The 27600-nt window shown below is 51.1% G+C and overlaps 1 protein-coding gene across 1 annotated transcript in view; it reads left to right on the forward strand.

Annotated features, from left to right (window-relative positions):
* LOC119956733 (talin-2) overlaps positions 1 to 27600 on the forward strand; it is a 369765-nt gene that overhangs the window by 132209 nt on the left and 209956 nt on the right. The window contains exon 3 of the mRNA XM_038784070.1: positions 26498 to 26669. Within this exon, the coding sequence (XP_038639998.1) occupies positions 26534 to 26669 (136 nt within the window). The 5' untranslated portion in view covers positions 26498 to 26533. The remainder of the gene's footprint in view (positions 1 to 26497; positions 26670 to 27600) is intronic.

Consider the following 27600-nt stretch of genomic DNA (forward strand, 5'->3'; position numbering starts at 1 on the left):
TGGTTTTTTGTATGTGTTTCTGCATGTTGTGCATGTATTGGCCCATGTGTATTGGCACCATTGTGTTTTTTGGATCGTGTTTTTTGCATGTCTGTGTTTTTGCATGTGTCTAACATCTCCTCATAGATATTTTCCCATTTATTTTGAATCACTGCCACCCATCCTCCTGCCAGTGGAGTCACTTCCTCTTCATGTACTTGTCATGATTTTCAACACCTTCGTTAAATACAACATTTGAATCACCCCCTAACCCTCCTTTTTCTCAAGTCTAGGGAGACAAAAATCAAACCATAACCACCATGTTAAATTTCCGCCCCCCTGTTGATTATAACACAGCGATATGGACTGTCATTTGTTTGAAGAAGCTCTCAGTATTGCTATGAAATAAACAGTAACATCCAAATTCACACATGTGGAATCCTGCAGAAACTAAAGAATAATAATCTTTATTCTCACAAGTAGGCTTACATTAACACTGCAATGAAGTTACTGTGAAAAGCCCCTAGTCACCACATTCCGGTGCCTGTTCGGGTACACAGAGGAAGAATTCAGAATGTCCAATTCACCTAACAGCACTTATTTTGGGACTCTGATACCCTCGTCTTCCACAGGCTCCATCAAAACGCTACCTCACCAATCAACTCCGCATTTAAATAAATGCTGGGCATGTGACAGCTGTACTTACCCCACTAAACGCAGCATTCGGGCACAGCTGAACAATGAACAGCATGATAATGACTGCTAAACAGCATCCCTGGCTTGGAAAATCCAATTTTACAAACCTGGAGTTTAATTTTCTGAGAGTTTAATGATTCCTGGAGAATTGTTTTTTAAAAGTGGATTGGCTTCAAGCCCATCTGTCTTTCCCAGTCTTTATTTTGTTTTTTGTGTAAGAGTTAAATCTAATTTGTAGTTTTTGGTTTATACTTCCTGGTTTAGACTCTGCGTGGCTCGGTCTGGTTGAAAAGCCGTGCTGATCCTTGCCCTGATGTAGACTCCACCATAGGGGGCGCTAATCTGCGTCAGAAGCCCAATGGCAGCAGGTTTACATTGACAAAGCCACAAGAGCTCTGAGGAAGGTCACGTCATGAGCATCGAGGGCTGTGTCTCCGCTAACGGCAAAATCCGGGTCACTGTGTTCAATATACCAAACTGCCATAAACGTTTCAAAACAACTGGTATTGAAGTAAAAAACTGATAGAAAAGCTGGAATGGCAAATGATGGGAGAGCTTTGTAGGGTGAGAGGGTACACAAATATGTTACAAGTTAGTAAAATACTCGGGGCAGCATGGTGGCGCAGCGGCTAGCACTGTTACCTCGCAGCGCCGAGGACCTGAGTTCGATCCCAGCTCTGGGTCACTGCCTGTGTGGAGTTTGCACATTCTCCCCTCGTGGGTCTCACCCCAACAACCCAAGGATGTGCAGGGTAGGTGGATTGGCCGCGCTACAATTAGAAACAAACATTAATTGGGTGTACTCAATTTATGTTTAAAAAAGGTCCGTAAAGTACTCGAGGCAGGCCACGGTCACATACTAAAAACACGCCTCTAATGTCATTGCAACACGGGAAGATTTATGGAATTTGCTGCAATCCAAAAAGAGAATGTGCAAACTCCACACGGACAGTGACCCGGGGCCGGGATCAAACCTGGGTCCTCGGTGTCGTAGGCAGCAGTGCTAACCACTGTGCCACCGTGTCGCCCATGGGTTGATCGACAAGTTAATGAGTTAAAAAACTAACTCGATGTGTGAAGGAATATTTTCAGGAGGCAGTCACTGAAGGGGTTAATACCGGACTGATCCAGTGATTGCAACACATCAAATATCCAGCATGACTTTGAGGTCAGTGTAACTGAGGTGCCTGGCAAGCTGGGGTTAGTGAGAAACCTGGGCAAACGCATGTGCATGTCAGTCGGTGACTGTCATCGTGAAGTAGTCACTCGGCCCAGGAGACAATCCTCAGAGAAATGTGACTCCTGGAGCCCTGCAGTTGACACTCAGATCCAGTAACGGCAGATCCAGAGGCTGATATCAGTGTCTGGTAAGTTGTTGGTAAAACATTGGTCAGGGGAAAGAGTTGAACACCAGTTAGGAAATGTAAACAAGACATTTGGCGTGGGTTTTGAAGAAGAGGGACGTCATTCTGAGAGGCAGCTTTGAAGGATGAAGAAGGTGAGGATCTTGATTAAATTGGCTGTTTGGATTTTCATAAAGCTTCTGTAAACGTTCTGCAAGCTAAACGGAAGGTTGTGGGCATTCAGGGTGTAAAACACTCTGTAATGAAGTTGGTTTGTATCACAGGAGGAAAGGGACGATAACCGTGCACGGTATGGGGTGAGGTTATCGCAGGGTGAAGTCCCACAGTGACCAGTCGCCTGTTTCATTAGATAAAGGATGTAAAATAAGAATTACACTTCTGTAGCTCCTTTCATCACCCATAGGATGTCTCGAAGCATTTCACAGAGAGTGACGTACTGCTGAAGTGTAGATACTGTTGTAATGTCAGAAATGCAGCAGAGTAAGATCCAAGAAGCAGCAATGTGATACTGACCGGGTATTCTGTTTATTGTGATGTTGGCTGAGGGATGAATAGTGACCCCAGGACACCAGTGAAAACTCCCCCACTCTACTGAAAAATAGTCTCACGAGTGAGCTTTCAGAATGTCATCCCACTGTTCGTCTCTTGTAGCGAGGTCCTGACAGGCGATTGATTGTCGACCGTGACAATCTCTTCACTCTCCAATTCTTTTTTAATTTTCTTTTTTAAATAAATTTAGAGTACCCAATTCATTTTTTCCAATTAAGGGGCAATTTAGCGTGGCCAATCCACCGACCCTGCACATCTTTGAGTTTGGGGGGGGGGTGAAACCCACGCAAGCACGGGGAGAACGTGCAAACTCCACACGGACAGTGACCCAGAGCCGGGACCGAACCTGGGACCTCGGCGCCGTGAGGCTGCAATGCTAACCCACTGTGCCACCGTGCTGCCCTACTCTCCAATTCTTCTCCAAACCTCCTCAGTTTAAAGATGTGTTCTTTTCCCGGGACCCACACCGGCTGACCTTCGCGACACACGCCACGTTCGCTTACCTTTAATGCGAAAAGGGGAGCCTGCGTGGTCCTCACGATCTCACCTGAATCCGGTTCAAAGGAGCAGAAGGCAATGTGCATATCGGGTGCAGACTTCAGTCAGTTTCTTTGTGCTGTCTTCATCTTTATGAAAATGAGTGGCAGCACGGTGGCGCAGTGGGTTAGCATTGCTGCCTCACGGCGCCGAGGTCCCAGGTTCGATCCCGGCTCTGGGTCACTGTCCATGTGGAGTTTGCACATTAGAACATACAACAGTACTGCACAGTGCAGGCCCTTCAGCCCACGATGTTACACCTGGGCAGGACTGGAACTGATGTCCTATTTGCTGGAGCAGTTGGGGAGGGTTTAAACTAAAATGCAAGGAGTCAGAGAAAGAGGGAGCAAGGGCAAAAGCAAAAGGTAGAAAAGTGAATAAGAAAAGTGATAGGTGGAGAAACCAAGGACAAAACTCAAACAGGGCAGCAGAGAAAAAATGTTGGGAGCAAGAAAAAGACAAACTTTTTTTTTTATAAATGTTTTTATTCAGTTTTCATATTTTATATTGAACAAATTACAAATTGTTAGGAGAGAAAAAGAACAAAAAAAAAAAAAAAAAACAACAAACAAACACGCAAAAATTAACATACATATTACAGGTAAGCATCTTCGTAGTAGTAACTGCGCCCGCCCCCCCCCCCCCCCCCCCCCCCCCCCAACATGTTTATTTAGTTTGGTTTTGGGCCTTAGCTAGCCATCGAACCCCCGTACCGAACCTGTAGCCCCTCCCGCTACCTTCCCCCGACTATTCTTCCTCTTGTACATTGGCCACAAATAGGTCCCGGAACAGTTGCATGAATGGCTCCCACGTTCTGTGGAAGCCGTCGTCCGACCCTCGGATGGCAAATTTGATTTTCTCCATTTGGAGAGATTCCGAGAGGTCGGACAGCCAGTCCGCAGCTCTGGGCGGTGCTGCTGACCGCCAGCCAAACAGGATTCTACGGCGGGCGATCAGGGAGGCAAAGGCAAGGGCGTCCGCCCTCCTCCCCAGGAATAGATCTGGCTGTTCTGAAACCCCGAAGACCGCCACTATCGGGCATGGCTCCACCCTCACTCCCACCACTTTGGACATAACCTCGAAGAAGGCTGTCCAGTACTCCACGAGTCTGGGGCAAGACCAGAACATGTGGGCGTGGTTGGCCGGGCCTCTTTGGCACCGTTCACATCTGTCTTCCACCTCCGGGAAGAACCTACTCATACGGGTTCTTGTTAAGTGGGCTCTATGTACCACTTTTAGTTGCGTCAGGCTGAGCCTTGCGCACGTGGAGGTGGAGTTGACCCTATGCAGTGCTTCGGTCCAGAGTCCCCACCCTATCTCCATCCCCAGGTCGTCCTCCCATTTCCTTCTTGTTGCGTCCAGTACGGTGTCGTCCCTATCTACCAGTCGGTCATACATGTCACTACAGTTCCCTTTCTCTAGGATACTTGCGTCCAGTAGGTCTTCCAGTAGTGTCTGTCGTGGCGGTTGTGGGTACGTCCTTGTCTCCTTTCGTAGGAAGTTTTTGAGCTGCAGGTACCGTAGCTCGTTCCCCCCAGCTAGCTGAAACTTCTCTGTCAGTTCGTCCAGTGTTGCGATCCTGTCGTCCGTGTATAGGTCCCTGACTGTCAGTGTCCCCCCGTCCTGCCTCCACCTTTTGAAGGTGGCGTCAGTCAGTGCTGGTGTGAACCTATGGTTGTTGCAGATGGGAGCCCTGTTCGACATTTTGGTCAGGCCAAGTTGCTGCCGCAGTTGGTTCCAGGATTGGAGGGTGGCTGTCACCACTGGGCTGCTGGAGTGTTTTTTGGGTGGGGATGGGAGTGCTGCCGTGGCGAGGGCCCGGAGGGAGGTTCCCATGCAGGAGGCCTCCTCCGCACGCACCCACTCAGCCTCTGGCTCCTGGATCCATCCCCTTACTCGCTCGGCTGTTGCTGCCCAGTGGTAGAATTGTAGATTCGGGAGGGCTAGCCCTCCCCTGGTTTTTGTTTTTTGTAAGACCTTCTTTGGGATCCTAGCATTTTTACCCCCCCATACGAACGCCATGATGAGTTTGTCCAGCGCTTTGAAAAAGGCCTTGGGGATGTAGATCGGAATGGATCTAAACAGGAAGAGGAACCTGGGCAGTACGTTCATTTTGATCGTCTGAACTCTCCCCGCGAGGGAGAGCGGGAGTGTGTTCCATCTTTGCAGGTCCTTTTTAACTTCCTCCGTCAGGCTGGTGAGGTTCCATTTGTGGATCCCTTTCCAGTCATGGGCTATTGGATCCCCAGGTAGCGGAATTTATGTCGGGCTTGATTGGACGGCAGCCCCTTTAGTGCTGCCCCCCCCCCCCCCTTGCGGGTGTACTGGGAAGATCTCACTTTTGCTCATGTTGAGTTTGTAGCCCGAGAAGGCTCCAAACTCTTTCAGGAGCGCGATGATTCCGTCCATGCTGCTTTGTGGGTCCGAGATATAGAGGAGCAGATCATCCGCATAGAGTGAGACTCTGTGCTCTCTACCTCCCCTTCGGATCCCCCTCCAATTTTTTGCTGCCCTGAGCGCGATTGCTAGCGGTTCAATTGCTAGTGCGAACAGCAGCGGGGACAGTGGGCATCCTTGTCTGGTGCCCCTGTGCAGCTGGAAGTATTGGGAGTTGGTATTGTTGGTCTGTACACTCGCCATGGGTGCGTTGTACAGGAGCTTTACCCAAGCGGTGAACCCTGTTCCAAGCCCGAACCGCTCCAGTACCTCTATGAGGTATTTCCACTCGACTCTGTCGAAGGCCTTTTCTGCGTCCAGGGAGACGATCACCTCTTGTGTTCTCTCCCCGGAGGGGGTCATTATCACGTTCAGCAGGCGCCTGATGTTCGCGGTAAGCTGTCTACCTTTGACAAAGCCCGTCTGGTCCTCTGTGACCACCTCAGGTACACAGTCTTCTAGCCTCTTGGCTAGGATTTTGGCCAGTATTTTGGCGTCTGCATTCAGCAGAGATATGGGTCTGTATGACCCACATTCCGTTGGGTCTTTGTCTTTCTTAGGTATCAGCGAGATTGAGGCCTGTGCTAACGTGGGTGGCAATGTGCCCCTAGCTAGCGAGTCTGTGAACATCTCCCGCAGGTGCGGGGCCAGCGCTGTCGCAAATTTTTTGTAGAAGTCCGCCGGGAATCCGTCCGGTCCCGGCGCCTTCCCCGCCTGCATGGAGCTAATGCTGTCCATGATCTCTCCCAGTGCTAGTGGTGCTTCCAGATCCCGTTTTCTGCCCTCTCCCACAACTGGTATGTCCAGTCCGTCAAGAAACCGGTTCATCCCAGCCTTCCCCGTTGGGGGCTCTGAGGTGTACAGCTCTTGGTAGAAGGCCTTGAAGGTTTTGTTAATCCTCTCTGGTTCTGTTTCCAACGTGCCTCTGGTATCTCTGATTTGCGCAATTTCTCTGCTGGCTGCCTGCTTTCTCAGCTGGTGGGCCAACAGGCGGCTGGCTTGTCTCCGTGTTCGTATAGGGCCCCGCGTGCCTGGCGGAGTTGGTGTACTGCTTTCCTGGTGGAGAGCAGGTCAAAGTTCCTTTGTAATTCTTTCCTCTCCGCCAGGAGTTCTACGGTCGGGGCCTCGGAGTATTTATGGTCTACCTCCAGTATGGAGTCGACCAGCTTCTGCCTAGCCACCCTTTCCTCCCTATCTCTTTGCGCTTTGTAGGCTATGATTTCCCCTCTTAGTACGGCCTTAAGCGCTTCCCAGAACGTGGAGGGTGAGACCTCCCCGTTTTGGTTGATCTCAGTGTACTCCGCTATGGCCCGCGCTATCCTTTCGCTGAAGGCCTTGTCAGCTAGTAAGGCACCGTCCAACCTCCATTTGGGGCGCTGGGCCCTTGAAAAAGACAAACTTAAAAGCTCTGTGCCTTAATGCACGGAACGTTTGCAATAAAGTGGATGAACTAATCGCGCAGATAGATATAATTGGTATGATATAATTGGGATTATGGCTGCAGGGTGAACAGGGATGGGAACTGAATGTCCCAGGGTTCTCAGTATTTAGGAAGGACAGGCATAAAAGGTGATGGCGTAGCACTGCTGGTTAAAGAGGAAATTAACATAATCATGAGAAAGGATATTAGCTCTGACAATGTGGAATCTGTATGGGTAGAGTTGAGAAATACCAAGGGACAAAAAACATTAGTGGGTGTCATATATACACCCCCAAACTGCAGTGGTGAGGTTGGGAATGGCATTAAACAAGAAATTAGAGATTGATGTAATAAGGGAATATCAGTGATCATGGGTGATTTTAATCTTCACATAGATTGGGCAAATCAAATTAGCCACAATCCAGGGGAGGAATTCCTGGAGTGTATACGGGATGGTTTTCTTGACCAATATGTGGAGGAATCAACTAGAGAGCAGGCCATCTTAGACTGGGTACTGTGTAATGAGAAGGGAATCATTGCCAATCTGGCTGTACGAGACCCCTTGGGGATGAGCGACCATAACATGATAGAATTTTTTATCAAGATGGAGAGTGAAGTAGTTGGTTCGGAGACTAGGGTACTGAATCTTAATAAAGGGAACTATGAGGATATGAAGCGCAAGTTGGCCTTGATAGATTGGGGAGAGTTACTTCAAGGGATGACAGTGGATGGACAATGGCAAACATTCAAGGAACCCTTGGGGGAACTACAGCAACTGTTCACTCCTGTCTGGCACAAAAGCAAAATGGGTAAGAGGGCCAATCCATGGCTTACAAAGAAAATTAGAAATAGTATCCAATCCAAGGAAGAAGCAAACAGTTTGGCCAAGAATACTGGCACAGGCGACAGCTATCTGTACTGGCACAGGCGACAGCTATCTGTACTCGACCAGGCGACAGCTATCTGTACTCAACCAGGCGACAGCTATCTGTACTCAACCAGGTGACAGCTATCTGCACTGGCACAGGCGGCAGCTATCTGTACTCGACCAGGCGACAGCTATCTGTACTCAACCAGGCGACAGCTATCTGTACTCAACCAGGTGACAGCTATCTGCACTGGCACAGGCGGCACCTATCTGTACTGGCACAGGCGACAGCTATCTGTACTGGCACAGGCGGCAGCTATCTGCACTGGCGCAGGCGGCAGCTATCTGCACTGGCGCAGGCGGCAGCTGTCTGTACTGGCGCAGGCGGCAGCTGTCTGTACTGGCACAGGCGACAGCTATCTGCACTGGCACAGGCGACAGCTATCTGCACTGGCACAGGCGGCAGCTGTCTGTACTGGCACAGGCGGCAGCTATCTGTACTGGCACAGGCGACAGCTATCTGCACTCGAACAGACGACAGCTATCTGTACTGGCACAGAAGACAGCTATCTGTACTGGCACAGAAGGCAGCTATCTGTACTGGCACAGGCGGCAGCTATCTGCACTGGCGCAGGCGGCAGCTATCTGCACTGGCGCAGGCGGCAGCTGTCTGTACTGGCGCAGGCGGCAGCTGTCTGTACTGGCACAGGCGACAGCTATCTGCACTCGACCAGGCGACAGCTATCTGTACTCAACCAGGCGACCGCTATCTGTACTCAACCAGGTGACAGCTATCTGCACTGGCACAGGCGACAGCTATCTGTACTCGACCAGGCGACAGCTATCTGTACTCAACCAGGTGACAGCTATCTGCACTGGCACAGGCGGCAGCTATCTGTACTCGACCAGGCGACAGCTATCTGTACTCGACCAGGCGACAGCTATCTGTACTCAACCAGGTGACAGCTATCTGCACTGGCACAGGCGGCACCTATCTGTACTGGCACAGGCGACAGCTATCTGTACTGGCACAGGCGGCAGCTATCTGTACTGGCGCAGGCGGCAGCTATCTGCACTGGCGCAGGCGGCAGCTGTCTACTGGCGCAGGCGGCAGCTGTCTGTACTGGCACAGGCGACAGCTATCTGCACTGGCACAGGCGGCAGCTGTCTGTACTGGCACAGGCGGCAGCTATCTGCACTGGCACAGGCGGCGGCTATCTGTACTGGCACAGGCGGCAGCTATCTGCACTGGCACAGGCGGCACCTATCTGTACTGGCACAGGCGACAGCTATCTGCACTGGCACAGGCGGCAGCTGTCTGTACTGGCACAGGCGGCAGCTATCTGTACTGGCACAGGCGACAGCTATCTGCACTCGAACAGACGACAGCTATCTGTACTGGCACAGAAGACAGCTATCTGTACTGGCACAGAAGGCAGCTATCTGTACTGGCACAGGCGACAGCTATCTGCACTCGAACAGACGACAGCTATCTGTACTGGCACAGAAGGCAGCTATCTGTACTGGCACAGAAGGTAGCTATCTGTACTGGCACAGGCGACAGCTATCTGCACTGGCACAGGCGGCAGCTGTCTGTACTGGCACAGGCGGCAGCTATCTGTACTGGCACAGGCGACAGCTATCTGTACAGGAGCAGGCGGCAGCTATCTGCACAGGAGCAGGCGGCAGCTATCTGTACTCGAACAGGCGACAGCTATCTGTACTGGCACAGAAGGCAGCTATCTGTACTGGCACAGGCGGCAGCTATCTGTACTCGCCCAGGCGACAGCTATCTGCACTGGCACAGGCGACAGCTATCTGTACTGGCACAGGCGGCAGCTATCTGCACTGGCACAGGCGGCAGCTATCTGTACTCGCACAGGCAACAGCTATCTGTACTCGCACAGGCAACAGCTATCTACTGGCACAGGCGACAGCTATCTGTACAGGAGCAGGCGACAGCTATCTGTACAGGAGCAGGCGGCAGCTATCTGCACAGGAGCAGGCGGCAGCTATCTGTACTCGAACAGGCGACAGCTATCTGTACTGGCACAGAAGGCAGCTATCTGTACTGGCACAGGCGGCAGCTATCTGCACAGGAGCAGGCGGCAGCTATCTGTACTTGAACAGGCGACAGCTATCTGTACTGGCACAGAAGGCAGCTATCTGTACTGGCACAGGCGGCAGCTATCTGTACTCGCCCAGGCGACAGCTATCTGTACTGGCACAGGCGACAGCTATCTGTACTGGCACAGGCGGCACCTATCTGTACTGGCACAGGCGGCACCTATCTGTACTGGCACAGGCGGCAGCTATCTGTACTGGCACAGGCGACAGCTATCTGTACTGGCACAGGCGACAGCTATCTGTACTGGCACAGGTGACAGCTATCTGTACTGGCACAGGCGACAGCTATCTGTACTGGCACAGGCGACAGCTATCTGTACTGGCACAGGCGACAGCTATCTGCACTCGCACAGGCGGCAGCTATCTGCACTCGAACAGGCGGCAGCTATCTGTACTGGCACAGGCGGCAGCTATCTGTACTGGCACAGGCGGCAGCTACCTGCACTCGCACAAGCGACAGCTATCTGTACTGGCACAGGCGGCAGCTATCTGTACTCGCACAGGCGGCAGCTATCTGTACTCGCACAGGCGACACCTATCTGTACTGGCACAGGCGACAGCTATCTGCACTGGCACAGGCGGCAGCTATCTGTACTGGCACAAGCGACAGCTATCTGTACTGGCACAGGCGGCAGCTATCTGTACTGGCACAGGCGACACCTATCTGTACTGGCACAGGCGACACCTATCTGTACTGGCACAGAAGGCAGCTATCTGCAATGGCACAGGCGGCGGCTATCTGTACTGGCACAGGCGACAGCTATCTGCACTGGCACAGGCGACAGCTATCTGCACTGGCACAGGCGGCAGCTATCTGCACTGGCACAGGCGGCAGCTATCTGCACTGGCACAGGCGACAGCTATCTGCACTGGCACAGGCGGCAGCTATCTGTACTGGCACAGGCGACAGCTATCTGCACTCGAACAGGCGACAGCTATCTGTACTGGCACAGGCGGCAGCTATCTGTACTGGCACAGGCGACAGCTATCTACTGGCACAAGCGGCATCTATCTGTACTGGCACAGGCGGCATCTATCTGTACTGGCACAGGTGACAGCTAACTGTCTCCCTATCCCACAGCTGTGTCGTGATTACCCTCTCCTGTTTTTTGACTTGAGCTGTTGGCTAAAAACAGGTTTTGGAACAGCTGAGTGATTGGCTCGCCATGTTTCCTGGAAGCCGCCCTCCAACCCTCAGGTGGTGAATTTGATATTCTCCATTTGGGCCCATAAAGGTTTTCTCCATAAAGTTTGGACAACCAGTCTTAAGTGAGCTCTGTGTACCACTTTCAGCTGCATTAGGCTTAGCCTAGCGCATGCGGAGGTGGAATTGACCCTGTGCAGTCCTTTGCTCCAGAGTCCCCACCCTATTTCGAACCCCAAGTCCTCTTCCTACTTCTCTGTCGTCTCTTCTAGCTCCAGTGGGATCGACCTTAGGGGCTGGTTAAGCTCACTGAGCTAAATCGCTGGCTTTTAAAGCAGGCCAACAGCACGGTTTGATGCCCGTACCAGCCTCCCCGGACAGTTGCCGGAATGTGGCGACTAGGGGCTTTTCACAGTAACGTCATTGAAGCCTACTCGTGACGATAAGCGATTTTCATTCTTCATACCATACCTGGTGGATGTACCCCTGCTCTCCGGGGTATCCCTTTGTTAGGGCGCTGTCCAAGGTAGCCATGGGCACTGTTCTTCCCATGAGGCCGGGTCCCTGCCCCCCCAGAGTTTTCCTTTGTCCAGGGGCCACCCAACATGGCCACCAACTGTGTGAGTACGCCATGTGGATAGGCCCCTGCACTCTGGCGTTTCCCTTTGATCAGGAAGTGGTTGCTTGCAGCGCCATTTTCTTCCAAGTTGCCACGTGTGGCCTGTTGTTGCCAGTCTAATACCCTCTCAATCTTTCTTTACCCACGCCAAGTGTGTTTTCCCCACCCATGGTGGTGGTTCACAGTTGGCAATTCGGAAAGTAGAAAGAAAAACTTCAGAGTCTCTTCCTGCGAGCTCTTCATCGCTGTCTCTGCTGCCGCTTCTCTAGTCCATTCTCCGAGACAAACTTGTCTACATCCACAGGGGCTGTGATGAAGTGCTTGCTGCCTTGCAAATGTGACCCAGAGCGTGGCTGCATACAGTATCCTAAACTTTATACCCTTTCTGTATAGGGCTTTCCCTATTAAATTCTGCCCCGTGCTTGCCCAGGTCCCCTGATCAGTCTGAATCCAGTGGCCTTCCAGTTTTTGGTTTGTCTGGCCCAGCGCAGGATTTGTTCCCGGTGCATTTTGGTGATTATCCCCTCTCAGCTGTACCTGGCTTTGGTCAAAGCGACCGCTGTCCTCTGTCGGATTTCTGGTGGGCTGTGGAAGCTATCCCTTCCCGTTAGGTTGCCCAGTATTTGGGCCACGTAGTCTGTGGGGTTCCTACCTTTGTTCTCCTCCGGCAGGCCCACAATTCGTAGATCTTGACGCCTCGACCCGTTCTCCTGGTCCTGGATTTTCCCATTCTGATCCCCCTGCATCGCGTCCAGCCTTGCCACCTGTTTCTCCTGGGCGGTGATCCGGTCGCACTGGTCTGTTGCAACTTTTCCCAGCTCTTTGATCATTTCCTCCTGGGCTACCAGTCGCCTTTCCACCTTATCCAGGGCCACCCGCATAGTCACCAGAGCTTCGGCAATCTTCACCACAGCTTGAATGTCCGCCTTTGTTTCTTCCTGATGCTCTCTCCGTTTTCTTGAGAGGAACATGCTCCACCCATCCACTGGTGTGGGAGGGCTTCTTGTGCGTCGGCCGGCTCCGTCGTTTGTTTGTCCAGGCCTTTTCTGCTCCTGGTTTCCACCCGTCGCTGGAATGGCTGCTTTTTGGCATTTTTCTCTCGTTGTGTTGTTGGTAGCGGTGTGGGGATGTTTTTTGGCGTCAGCTGGCTTTGTCGGGCGAAAAGAGGTGAGAGGAGAGCCACCTGATGTGCAACTTGTCAGCACATCCCCTTCAACGGACGTCCCCAGCTAACTGTACTTTAGAATAGACTACAGCTAATTGTACTTTTTTTTTCAATTCTCACAGGCAGGCAATTCTCACAGTTTTTCTTTTCAGTGTTTAAAGGGATTTATTTTACAAAAACATAACTATATTCATAATCCCACATGAAAGGCAGCTATTCCTTTAATAAACTCCTGGAGTTGTCAATTAAACGGTGTACTTGTAAGACCCCTATTGTGATAATAGGTTGTGGAAAGCAGCCAAGTATTAATAATGCTCTAATGATAGCTCTTAAAGTTATGTCAGCAAACATCTCTTGAAACTGATGGAACATTTTTTTTCAATTCTCACAGGCAAGCATTTTATTTTCAGTTTTTAAAGGGGTGGCCATTTAAATAACTTGACAGGTTGACAGTTCGACAGACTTCATCCCTCCTTACTGAGCATTTCCATATTCTCTAAAGATTCTGAACTCGCACACTGTGGAATAAATCCATTGCTCAAGCAAAAATGGGATGTTTGAATCCGCACTGAATTCCAATTAACCTGCTGAGTTAAGGTTGCCGAAATGTGGGAGTCGTATCCTGGCCCCTTTTACCCCACCATCCCATCCGAAGAAAATAAGATCCATTGGAAATGAGGGCAAGACTTCCAAATTCAAGTCCCACCTGCTATTTGTAAAGTTCCTCGGAGTCTCCAAGATTGCAAAAGAAAACAAGCCTCTTGTGTCTGGATCATTGATAGAGATAAACCGCAGCGATTGATCAATGATCATTGCATAACTCGCAGGATGATAGAAGGTGAACAAGCGGAACTTTGGACTTTTATCATTCAACAAACGCTGTGAAATTATTCACAAGTGAGCTGCTCTTTTGTACGTTTTTTTTTTAGTTTGCCTGAGCTTCAAGTATTTCATCCAATGTTTGTTTTTTATTGTGCTTTACTTAGAAAATCTAAATTCAGCAACAGGTCTGAAGATAGGTGAGTCAGTTATTAACGTTTGTGCAAATAATGAAACTGGGGACTCTTTTGCAAGCACGTTCTAACTGGGAGTATTTGAAAATAGAATCATTTTGTCAATGCTCCAGGTTAGGAATCATTCTCACCAGCGAATGCAATATGTCAGTCATTTTCAAACTCAGGTTTGTGACACGCAGGTGGATGTCGGGAGGGTCGCGGCATTCCCGATTGCGGGAAGAAGTGCCGACGGCCGCTGTCATGTTCTATAGACTGGCCGAAGTGAATGATGAAATGCAGAACATGTAGTTTAACCAATTTATTATGGAACAACTGCGTGATCAGTTAACTAGGATAAATAAAATAATAAACTAACAATCATCTATGGTAGAGCTACTGTAAAATACGTCTGTCCTCCAGCACGACCTACTCCCAACTCCCAGACTAGAGGGTCACATTGTTAGTTTACACTTCCACCTGGTGTCGGAGGTCATGCATAACATTATGTATAAACTTGTTTGTGCATATCATCACAGCTGCGACCGGCTTTCCAGAATGGCGCCCACCCCGCACATGCGTGTCACCTCAGCCAGATGTAGTGGTGTGCAGACCCAGGGGGGCAATCCCCCTCCTCCGTACATCGGCGTGCTGTTCTAGGAGCAGAATTTTTAAAATCACTTAGTCTCCCTGCCATAAGCGACGGCAGAGAGCAGGTCACGCGCCCAGCACGCTGACGTCACGCACTCTGGGCGTGAAGTTAGTGGGGAAAGCTCTCTCCATTTTGTAGCTGCCAGCAAGCAAACAACAGGACTGTGTGAAGAACTGAGGATGAATCTTTTTGGACGAAGGAAGAGCAGGCCTGAGACACAAACAGGCCAGGATCTCACAACTGAATCTGCTGGAGAGAGCTGCACAGGAGAGTCCATAGCAGGACAAAGCAGCGCTGGTGTGAGCTTCAGGACCTCTGGTGGACAACCCATACAGAAATGTGACATTGAATGAGAAAGCAAGTGATATCGTGAGACCAAGCAGGTTCACCTGTCACATTGAAGGTGAGCGAAAATGTTGGGTCTGATGGTCGGACGGTGTGGGCTGCGAAGGTCGGCCAGCGCGGGTCCTGAAGACCAGCCCGTTGGTAAAAATTGGTCTCCGGATCAAAAGTTTGTAAAACATTGTAATTGGTTGTTGGCTTCTTGTTCACCTTCAACAGCGCTGCTCTCGGAATCAGCAACTTCTCTGGGGGGTGAAGAGGGGGTGGGGGGGGGGGGGGGGGGGGGGGGTAGGTACTGTCACTGGGCTGGTAATCCAGAGACCTGGGGCCATTTTCCAGGGATGCATATTCAAATCCCACCACAGCAGATGGCGGAATTTAAATTGAAAAACATCTGGAATTAACCATCTTTGTAACCATTGTCGTTAAAAACTCATCTGGTTCACTCATGTCCTTTGGGGAAAGAAATCTGCCGTCCTTACATAGAACATAGAACGATACAGCACAGTACAGGCCCTTCGGCCCTCAATGTTGCACCGACATGGAAAAAACTAAAGGCCATCTAACCTACACTATCCCCTTATCATCCATATGCTTATCCAATAAACTTTTAAATGCCCTCAATGTTGGCGAGTTCACTACTGTTGCAGGTAGGGCATTCCACGGCCTCACCACTCTTTGCGTAAAAAACCCACCTCTGACCTCTGTCCTATATCTATTACCCCTCAATTTAAGACTATGTCCCCTCGTGCTAGCCACCTCCATCCGCGGGAGAAGGCTCTCGCTGTCCACCCTATCTAACCCTCTGATCATTTTGTATGCCTCTATTAGATCACCTCTTAACCTTCTTCTCTCTAACGAAAACAACCTCAAGTCCATCAGCCTTTCCTCATAAGATTTTCCCTCCATACCAGGCAACATCCTGGTAAATCTCCTCTGCACCCGTTCCAAAGCTTCCACATCCTTCCTATAATGAGGCGACCAGAACTGTACGCAATACTCCAAATGCGGCCGTACTAGAGTTTTGTACAACTGCAACATGACCTCATGGCTCCGGAACTCAATCCCTCTACCAATAAAGGCCATCACACCATAGGCCTTCTTCACAACCCTATCAACCTGGGTGGCAACTTTCAGGGATCTATGTACATGGACACCAAGATCCCTCTGCTCATCCACACTACCAAGAATTTTACCATTAGCCAAATATTCCTTATTCCTGTTATTCTTTCCAAAGTGAATCACCTCACACTTCTCCACATTAAACTCCATTTGCCACCTCTCAGCCCAGCTCTGCAGCTTATCTATGTCCCTCTGTAACCTGCAACATCCTTCCGCACTGTCTACAACTCCACCGACTTTAGTGTCGTCTGCAAATTTACTTACCCATCCTTCTGCGCCCTCCTCTAGGTCATTTATAAAAATGACAAACAGCAACGGCCCCAGAACAGATCCTTGTGGTACGCCACTCGTAACTGAACTCCATTCTGAACATTTCCCATCAACTACCACTCTCTGTCTTCTTTCAACTAGCCAATTTCTGATCCACATCTCTAAATCACCCTCAATCCCCAGCCTCCGTATTTTCTGCAATAGCCGACCGTGGGGAACCTTATCAAACGCTTTACTGAAATCCATATACACCACATCAACTGCTCTACCCTCGTCTACCTGTTCAGTCACCTTCTCAAAGAACTCGATAAGGTTTGTGAGCATTGACCTACCCTTCACAAAACCATGCTGACTATCCCTAATCATATTATTCCTATCTACATGATTATAAATCGTATCTTTTATAATCCTCTGGTCTGACCGACATGTAATGCCAGACCCACAGCGATGTGGCTGGGCTGTTATCTGCCTTCTGAAATGGCCGAGCAAGGAACTCCGATGTATTCAATCGCTACACAGGAAGCAAAAAGGAATGAAAGCGGACGGACCGCTGGCTACAGCGACTGCAGCTGTTAAAGAAGGGGGCTCCCCACCACCTTCTCGAGCGCAATGAGAGATGGGCATTAAATGCTGGGCAGGGCCAGCGACACTTGCATCCTGTAAATTCATTTTTAAAAAATGATCTCTTCCCCTTGCGGTTTCAAATTTTGCTGTAATTTGTTGGTTTTTCTCCCCTCCCTTTAGTATTAAACAGCCACAACTTCTTGGGTTCCTCACAAGCCCCAGGGGTATAATGGTGGCTGTCTCCAATCTAACTACAAAATTCGACCAGGATTAGACAGGGTCGATTCAGAATGAATGTTCTCGATGGTGGGGGAGTCCAGAACTAGGGGTCAGAGTTTGAGGATAAGGAGTAAACCATTTAGGACTGAGATGAGGAGAACATTCTTTACCCAGAGAGTGGGGAATCTGGAATTCGCTTCCACAGAAAGTTGTTGAGGCCAAAACGTTGTGAAATTTCAAGAAGGAATTTGAATTAGTTCTCGGGGCTAAAGGGATCAAGGGATATGAGGGGGAGGCGGGATAAAGGTATTGAATTTGATGATCAGCCATGATCATAATGAATGGCAGAGCAGGCTCGAAGGGCCGAATGGCCTCCTCCTGCTTCTATTTCCTATGTCTATGTAACCATGGAATCCATGGACAATGACTCATTTCCGTTTCCATCCAGACAGAAGCTAGATTTTGCCTGTAGTGTTTGGAGGCAGCTTGGTTCAGGTATAGCACCTTTTGGGTGCTTTATGTGCTCAGTGAGCGGGTGCAAGACTTTCATGCAGCCGTCCGCAAGGAAGTGGTCATCAATATCTAAAGTTCATAGAATCCCTACGGTGCAGAAGGAGGCCGTTCGACCCATCGAGTCTGCACCCACCCTCCGAAAGAGCACCCTTCCTAAATCCACACCTCCACCCTATCCCCGCAACGTCGCCTGCACAGTGCTGGACACAAGGGGCAATTTAACATGGCCAATCCACCTAACCTGCACGTCTTTGGGTTGTGGGGGTGACACCCATGCAAAAACGGGGACAATGTGCAAACTCCACACGGGCAGTGACCCGGGGTCGGGATCGAACCCGGGTCCTCGGAGCTACGAGGCAACAGTGCTAACCCCTGCGCCACGGTGCATTCCCTGACGTCTTTGGACATTTGCTCTGGTCTTGATTGCCTTGCATGCTAGCTGGTTAAACCAAGGCGTCAATCTGCCGTCCTATCCATACCGACGTGCAGTTAAGAGGTACAAGGTCAAGGATGAGGTTTTGGCCGAGGATATAAACATTAGCGAGGCTATTAGCTTTCCACATTGGCAGCAGAACCACTCATTAAGTTGGGGTTGTAACGGTCCAGAACTTGACACCAACCCAAGCAGCTCACTGGTAATTAAATGTGTCTCATTCTCTGGCAACACTGACGAGGAAATGTCAGGATCAGTGTTGGGCAAAATTCTTTCGACGATATTAAGTCATCGGCTCGTGAAATAGCTGCACAAAGTAGCTCAATAAGATTGGCCTTCTGTGTAAGATCAAACGTCAGATCGAGCCCAAGATGAGGTACAATACCGTTCCTTGTCAGCTTGGATATGTCTGTCTTGTGGAGAGTATGAATTGGATTCAATTTGACTGCTTTTGGAGCAGGCAAGGAGCTGGATTACAGGCTTGTCCTGTCCCCTCTGTGCACTGGTTTTGGAAGTTGAAGAATGGAAAAGTAATTTTTAAAAAAGCAACTTACTCTATGCATATGTTTAGATCCTTTCGATCTGTTTCTTTTTTTTTTGAAAATCTTTTTATTGGCTTTTCTCATATTTATAAACTGTTGTTGCTTATATATATTACATTTTTCTTGCCCGCGCTAATTTGCTTTATTTTACAGAGAGCCCCCCCCCTCCCCCGGTTTGCGCAATCCTTTGGTGCTTCATTTTTTTTGTCCCTGGCTTACTCCTCTTTGCTGACCTCGAACAGATTTTGGAACAGGCTGACGAACTGTCCCCAAGTATCCAGGAAGCCTTCCTCTGACCCTCGGATGGTGAACTTAATCTTCTCCAGGTGGAGAAATTCCGAGAGGTCAGCGAGCCAGTCTGCAGCTGTGGGCGGTGCTGCCGATCGCCAGCCGAGTAGGATTCTCCGGCCGTGCGATTAGGGAAGCATTAGCCCCCTTCCCCATGTGTAGCTCTGGCTGCTCCCATACCCCGAAGATTGCCACTATTGGGCATGGCTTCACCCTCACAACCTTGGACATTGCATCGGAGAAGGCTGTCCAGAACCCAGCAAGCTTGGGGCAAGCCCAAAACATGTGGGTGTGGTTGGCCGGGCCCCTCTGCCACTGTTCACATTTATCCTCCACCTCCGGGAAGAACCTGCTCATTCGGATTCTGGTCAGGTGCGCTCTGTGCACCACTTTGAGCTGCATTAGGCTTAGCCTTGCGCAGGAGGAGGTGGAGTTCACCCTGCTCAGTACTTCGCTCCAGAGTCGCCATCCCACCTCTGTCCCCAGCGCGTCCTCCCACTTTTTTGTCTGGTCCCGTCCAGTGGTGTTCGGTTCTGTCCAGTAGCTGTCCGTATATTTTCCCACATAGCTCCCCCTTCTCGCTGCTTGTGCCTATCAGGTCCTCTAGTAGTGTGCTTTCTGGTGCCCCAGGGTACCCTACTGTCTCTTTGCGGAGGAAGTGCTTTATTTGGAGATGTCTCAATTCCTGTCCTTCTGTTAGTTTCCACTTCTCGACAGTTCGTCCAGTGTCAAAGAACAGAGAAAAATTATAGCACAGGAACAGGCCCTTCGGCCCTCTAAGCCTGTACCCATCCGGATCCTCTAGCTAAAACTGTCGCCTATTTTCTAAGGATCTGTATCCCTCTGCTCCCTGCCCATTCATATATCTGTCTAGATGCATCGTAAATGACGCTATCGTGCCCGCCTCTACCACCTCCGCCGGCAATGCGTTCCAGGCACCCACCACCCTCTGCGTAAAGAACTTTCCATGCATATCTCCCTTAAACTTTTCCGCTCTCACTTTGAACTAGTGACCCCTAGTAATTCAGTCCCCCACTCTGGGGGAAATAGCTTGTTGCTATCCACCCTGTCTATACCCCTCATGATTTTGTAGACCTCAATGAGGTCCCCCCTCAACCTCCGTCTTTCTAATGAAAATAATCCTAATCTCACCTGTCTTCATAGCTGGCACCCTCCATACCAGGCAACATCTGGTGAACCTCCTCTGCACCCTCTCTAAAGCCAGTCTGCACCCTATGTAGAAGTCCCAGACCGTATGTGTGCCCCCGTCCTGCCTCCATCTTTTGAAGGTGGTATCTAGCATGGCTGGGGGGAAATCTGTGATTGTCGCAGATGGGGGTCATAAGGGACATTTTGGTTATCTCGAAATGCTGTCTCAACTGGGCCCACGTTCTCAGCGTGGCCGCTACCAGTGGACTCGTGTACCTTGTTGAGGAGGATGGGAGTGCTGCTGTGGCCAGGGCCCGGAGGGTTGTTCCTTTACAGGAGGCCTCCTCCATTTGTACCCAATCTGTGCCGGGTTATAGAACATAGAACATAGAACAGTACAACACAGAACAGGCCCTTCGGCCCTCGATGTTGTGCCGAGCAATGATCACCCCACTCAAACCCACGTATCCACCATATACCGTAACCCAACAACCGCCCCCCCCCCCCCTACTTTTTTTAGGACACTACGGGCAATTTAGCATGGCCAATCCACCTAACCCGCACATCTTTGGACTGTGGGAGGAAACCGGAGCACCCGGAGGAAACCCACGCACACACGGGGAGGACGTGTAGACTCCGCACAGACAGTGACCCAGCCGGGAATATGGGTTCTTGTACCCATCCCCTCACTCTTTCTGCCGTTGCTGCCCAGTGGTAGTATTGTAGGTTCGGTAGAGCCAGGCCCCCTCTGACTTTCCCTCTTTGCAGTGTCGGTTTGAGAATTCTCGGGTTCTTGCCCCCCACCCTAACGCCATGATTAGCCTGTCTATGTTTTGGAAAAAGGCCTTGGGGACGAAGATCGGGGTGGATCAAAACAGGAAGAGGAACCTTGGCAGTACGTTCACCTTGATCGTCTGCAGTCTTCCCGCCAGGGAGAGTGGGAGTGAGCCCCACCGTTGAAGGTCTTTTCTTACTTCCTCCACCAGGCTGGTCAGGTTCTACTTGTGGATCTGTGTCCAGTCTCTGACTATTTGGATCCCCGGGTAACAGAATCTGTTCTGGGCCGTTTTGTACGGGAGCCCTTCAGCTCTGCCCCTCCCCCGTTTGGGTTCACTGGGAATGTCTCGCTTTAGCCTAGGTTATGTTTGTAGCCCGAGAAGGTTCCAAACTCTTTCAGTCCCTCCTGTGGCTTTGAGACATAGAGGAGCCGGTCATCTGCATAGAGTGAGACTCTGTGCTCTCTGTCTCCTCTCCGGATTCACTTCCAGCTTTTTGCGTCCCGCAGGGCTATCGCCAGGGGTTCGATCGCTAGCGCGAACAAGAATGGGGACAGGGGACAGCCCTGTCTTCCTCTCTGTAGCTGGAATATTCAGAGCTGGTGGAGTTAGTTCGGACACTCACTTTGGGAGCGTTGGACAGGAGCCTCACCCAGGCGGTGAAACCCGCTCCGAGCCCAAACCGTTCCAGTACCTCGAGGAGGTATCTTCATTCAACTCTGTCAAAGACCTTTTCCAGGGAGACCATCACCTCTGGTGTTCTCTCCCTGGGTGGGGGGGGGGGGGGGGTCATTATCACATTCAGCAGCTGCCTGATGTTCGCTGTGAGCTGCCTACCCTTGACAAAGCCCGTTTGGTCCTCTGCAACCACCTCTGGTACGCAGCCCTCCAGCCTTTTGGCCAGGATCTTTGTGAGTATTTTTGCATGCACGATCAGCAACGAAATGGGCCTGTATGATCCACATTCCGTCAGGTCTTTATCTATTTTGGGTATTAGTGAGATTGTGGCCTGGGCTAGCGTTGGGGGCAGAGTGCTCCCTGCCAGTGAGTCCGCGAACATGTCCCTTCGGTGTGGGGCCAGGACTCCGTTTCTCTCTCCACAGATGCTGCCAGACCGGCTGAACCTTTCCAGCACTCTCTGTTTTGATTTCCCATTTTCCAGCCTCTGCGATATTTTACTTTTGTTTTGGATCCGGTGTTTTGTGGCAGCGGAACTGAATTCTCCGATTCCCCGGACTTTCTGGGCGGCGGGATTGTCTGCTCCCACCGTGTGTCGATGAGAATTCCCATTGAGGCCACCCTGCACCGCCGGGAATCCCGAGGGCGGGAGTGCACTACCGACGGGAACAGGCAATTCCAACGGACGAAGAATTCCGGCCATGATCTACTCTAAAACCAGGGCATCACATCAGCCTCTGACGTCGCCAGTTGGGGCGTTGCAACCTGTACAGCACGTGGGGCTAAGGAGCCACGATCTAAACCAGTCAAAGAACCCAATGGATAACGACAGAGGCCTGGTTGTTATATCTACTGTTATATATTATTGATTGCAAGCACTCGCCTGTCTTGTGCTCAGACGTGTGTGGGTTTGGCAATGTCTTAAGGAGGTGGTATTTCAAATGCTAGCCTGGAATCACAAAGGCTGCTTCTTGACCAGGCCTGTGCAAGGTCACCCCTGTTGCTGCTGCCCAAGATAGTGGGGGGAAGGTGCAACACCATTGGCCAGATGCTAAACTGGACTCACCAGATAAATACTGTGAACAAGAACAGGTTAGAGGCTGGAAATCCTGCAGTGAGTAATTCACCCCCCAACTCCCCAAAGCCTGTCCACCATCTACATCAGGAGTGTGATGGAATCCTCTCCACTCGCCGGGATGAATGCAGCTCCAACAATACTCAAGAAACTCAACACCATCCAGGACAAAGCAGCCCCGCTTGATTGGCAACCTATCCATGAACATTCAAACCCTCCACCACCGGCGCACAGTGTCAGCCGTGTGTGCCATCTACAAGATGCACTGCAGTAACTCACTAAGGCTCCTTTGACAGCATCTTCCAAACCCACGACCACTACCATCTAGAAGGTCAAGGGCAGCAGATACCTGGGAGCCCCACCACCTGGAGGTTCCCCTCCAAGTCACTCACCACCCTGACTTGGAAATAGATCGGTGGTTCCTTCACTATCGCTGGGTCAAAATTCCGGAATTCCGTTCCTAACAGCACTGTGGATGTACCTACACCGCCTGCATCCGTTCAGGAAGGCAAATCAGCACCACCTTCTCAGGACAATTCATAGAATCGCTACAGTGCTGAAGGAGGATATTCGGCCCATCGAATCTGCACCGACCCTTCGAATGAGCACGCAACCCCTGTGTCCCCAAGACTGAACCTGTACCTCTCGGGACACTAAAGGGCAATTGATCATGGCCAATCCACCTAACCTGCATTTCCTTGGACTGTGGGAGGAAACCGGAGTACCCGGAGGAAACCCACGCACACACGGGGAGAACATGCAAACTCCACACTGACAGTGACTCAAGCGGGGAATCGAACCTGGGACCCTGGTGCTGTGAGGCAGCAGTGCTAGCCACTGTGCCACCGTGCCGCCCGGTAGGGGTTCGGGATGGGCAACAAATGCTGGCCAAGCCAACGACACTATATAAACTCGACACTGTTGGATTTTGGATTTGTTTATTGTCACGTGTACAGTGAAGAGTATTGTTCTGCATTCAGTCCAACAGATCATTCCATTCAGGAAAAACATAGGACATACAATAAATACACAATGTAAATACATAGACACATACATCGGGTAGATCATATGGAGTGTCGTACTACTCAGTAGAGAAGTTGTGAGGAGAGATCAGATTAGTTCACAAGAGGGTCATTCAGGAGTCTGGTAACAGCGGGGAAGAAGCTGTTTTGAGTCTGTTTGTGCGTGTTCTCAGACTTTTGTATCTCCTACCCAATGGAAGAAGTTAGAAGAGTGAGTAAGTTGTGTGGGAGGGGTCTTTGACTATGCTGCCCGCTTTCCCAAAGCAGCAGAAGGTGTAGACAGAGTCATTGGATGGGAGGCAGGTTCGTGTGATGGACTGGGCAGTGTTCACGACTCTCTAGTTTCTTATGGTCTTGGGCCGAGCAGTGGCCATACCAGGCTGTGATGCAGCCAGATAGGATGCTTTCTATGGTACATCTGTAAAAGTTGGTGAGAATTAATGTGGACATGCCGAATTTCCTTAGTTTCCTGAGGAAGTATAGGCGTCGATGTGAGTGGACCAGGACAGATTGTTGGTGATGTGCGCACCTAGGAATTTGAAGCTGTCAACCATCTCCACTTCGGCTCCATTGATGCAGACAGGGGTGTGTACGATACTTCCCTTCCTGAAGTCAATGACCTGCTCCTTAGTTTTGCTGACATTGAAGGAGAGATTGTTGTCATTACACCACCCTACTAGGTTCTCGAGCTCCCTCCTGTACTCATGACTGATCGTTGTTCGCGATCTGACCCACTATGGTCGTAAAGAAAAACCAAATGGTGCTGTCGAACTGATGGGAGCGGGAACATGTGGACCTTACAGTTTACATTCTGCCTCCATCACCCTGCAGATAGCATCTCCGACAGTGCGGCACTCCCTCAGTACTGACCCTCTGACAGTGCAGCACTCCCTCAGTACTGACCCTCTGACAGTGCAGGGCTCCCTCAGTACTGACCCTCTGACAGTGCAGCACTCCCTCAGTACAGTGCAGCACTCCCTCAGTACTGACCCTCTGACAGTGCAGCACTCCCTCAGTACTGACCCTCTGACAGTGCAGCACTCCCTCAGTACTGACCCTCTGACAGTGCAGCACTCCCTCAGTACTGACCCTCTGACAGTGCAGCACTCCCTCAGTACTGACCCTCTGACAGTGCGGCACTCCCTCAGCACTGACCCACTGACAGTGCGGCGCTCCCTCAGTACTGTACTGGCAGTGTCAGCTGGATTAAGTGCTCAAGTCGCTGCAGTAAGAGCTGAACCCACAACCTCCGACCCAGAGGTGAGAGTGCCACACACTGAACCCGGTGGATGTGAATTGAAATGTAATTCATTTTGGAAGCTATGGGTAAAGTGAATTCAATTTTAGTTAACTGATCACCCTGTGCTATCGGCATTAATCTCGAATGAAAACAATACCGTGGGGCCGCACGGTAGCATGGTGGTTAGCATAAATGCTTCACAGCTCCAGGGTCCCAGGTTCGATTCCCGGCTGGGTCGCTGTCTGTGCGGAGTCTGCACGTCCTCCCCGTGTGTGCGTGGGTTTCCTCCGGGTGCTCCGGTTTCCTCCCACAGTCCAAAGATGTGCGGGTTAGGTGGATTGGCCATGCTAAATTGCCCGTAGTGTCCTAAAGGTAAGGTTAAGGGGGACGGGGGGGGGGGGGGGGGGTTGTTGGATTGCGGGTATAGGGTGGATACATGGGTTTGAGTGGGGTGATCATTGCTCGGCACAACATCGAGGGCCGAAGGGCCTGTTCTGTGCTGTACTGTTCTATGTTCTATGTTCTATCTGACCCAGTCTTTGAATGATTAACACAAAGCGCACCTTATACACACACAGCAGTCATGAAGCAGTCAGGGTATTTGCTAGCTGATTGAGGATGTCGGTGTTGAATGAGTGTGGTTGTGGTGTTTATTCCAGCTTCTCTCAGTACCTGAGCTGTAACGATGGCGAGCTGCTGATTCAGCAGCATTCATCGCTTCACAGCACTTTGCTGTGCTCTCGCCCCATCCTCACACCGAGTCTCCAGCTTTGTAAAATAACGTTTTTGTTTTTTGCTGACCCGATTTGATTAATGTAGACAATAGTTTACGGATGTTTGCATCAATGCAGCACAGTATCATTCCTGACAGTGTGGTGAGTCAGACTGTCTCTTTCTTGATAAATCAGTGCCAATATTTTTTATTTGACACGACTTTCTGATTCACTCAGCGTGTTGTGTCAGGGGCAGACCAGTCTGATGCCTGAGGTTCGGGTGGGAATTTTGTGACAAGCGCCCAAGGCTTGCTGAGAGTCTCACTTATTTATCAGAGCCCGAGAATGTTACATAGAACCGGATGGTGTCATAGAATTTACAGTGCAGAAGGAGAACATTCGGCCCATTGAGTCTGCACTGGCCCTTGGAAACAGCCGCCTACTTAAGCCCTCGCCTCCTCCCTAGCCCCGTAACCCAGTAACCCCACCTAACCTTTTGGACATTGAGGGGAAATTTAGCTTGGCAGTGCTTTCTCGCGCCATTAAGGACCCGGGTTCGATTCCCGGCTTGGGTCACTGTCTGTGCGGAGTCTGCACGTTCTCCCCCCGTGTCTGCGTGGGTTTCCTCCGGGTGCTCCGGTTTCCTCCCACAGTCCAAAGATGTGCAGGTTAGGTGGATTGGCCATAGCCAAATTGCCCCTCGATGTCCAAATGCTATCTGAGGTGACGGATAGGACGGAGGTGTGGACCTGGGGAGGGTCCTCTTTGAGCGTCGGTGCTGACCCAATGGGCTGAATGGCCTCCTTCTGCATTACACGGATCCTGTGGGTGCACCCACACCGCGTGGACTGCAGGGGCTGAAGAAGGCAGCTCACCACCATCTTTTCGAGGGTAACTAGGGATGGACAATGTGGTCTTGCCAACGATGTTCACATCCAGTGACCGAATTCTCAATTAATGTTTATTTGTAAAGTGAAGGAACTCTCTCTGCTTTCTCCCCCAGGTGTGGTGAGGGGCCTGTTTCCGTTTGCTTGGCACCATGGTGGCCCTGTCACTGAAGATCTGTGTCCGCCAGTGCAATGTTGTCAAGACGATGCAATTTGAACCTTCCACCGTGGTGTACGATGCCTGTCGCATAATCCGAGAGCGGGTGCCAGAAGCACAGATGGGACAAGGTGAGGCCGAGGGTCCTGACCATTTATTCTCCCCTCCAGCGGAAATGCCTTCGCTGGTGTGGTTCTTACTCCACCTGCAGTTCAGTAAAGAAACTGTGTAGAATAACGGGCAGAGTAAACCTATTCGTAACTATAGCAACAACTTGCATTACACATTTTAATATTGTTTGGACAGGATACAGGTGGTTTTTAAGGAGCGCTTTGAATAGGAGGGCGGCGTGGGCTGGTGGGAGAGGGGGGGTGTTGCTGGTGATGGGGGTTGCGGGAGGGAATTCCAGAGCCTTGGGGCCCAGGCAGCTAAAGGCACGGCTGCCAGTGCAGGAGAGGAATCAGCCACTGCGTTCCCAGCTCGCTCAACATCCAACAAACCCCCTGCAAACACCAACAACAACGGTCAGAAAGCAGTCGGAGCCTCCGAGTGGGCCGGGGGGGGGGGGGGGGAAGAGGGAAGAGAGAGGAGAGGGCGGGGGGGGGGGGGAAGGAGAGGGCGGGGGGGAAGGAGAGGGCAAGGGAGGGAGTAGGGGGCAGGGGTGGAGGACAGAGGGAAAGGGCAAAGCGAGGAATGAGGTTTGCTGGAGAAGGCAGGAAGGGATGGAGCGAGAGGTGGTCAAATGTGCGGAGGGCAGGAAAGAGGGGAGGAGGCAGGAAATGGAAGATGGGGTGGGAGGAGAGGGCAGGGGGGTGGAGGAGAGGGCAGGGGTTGGAGAGGTCAGGGGGGGAGGAGAGGGCAGGGTGGGGAAGGAGAGAGCAGGGGTGGAGGAGAGGGTAGGGGGGAGGAGAGGGCGGGGGGGGAGGAGAGGGCAGGGTGGGGGAGGAGAGGGCAGGGTGGGGGAGGAGAGGGCAGGGTGGGGGAGGAGAGGGCAGGGTGGGGGAGGAGAGGGCAGGGTGGGGAAGGAGAGGGCAGGGGGGGGAGGGCAGGGGCGAGGAGGAG

The sequence above is a fragment of the Scyliorhinus canicula genome, chromosome 24 (genome assembly GCF_902713615.1).
Source record: "Scyliorhinus canicula chromosome 24, sScyCan1.1, whole genome shotgun sequence".
NCBI lineage: Eukaryota > Metazoa > Chordata > Chondrichthyes > Carcharhiniformes > Scyliorhinidae > Scyliorhinus > Scyliorhinus canicula.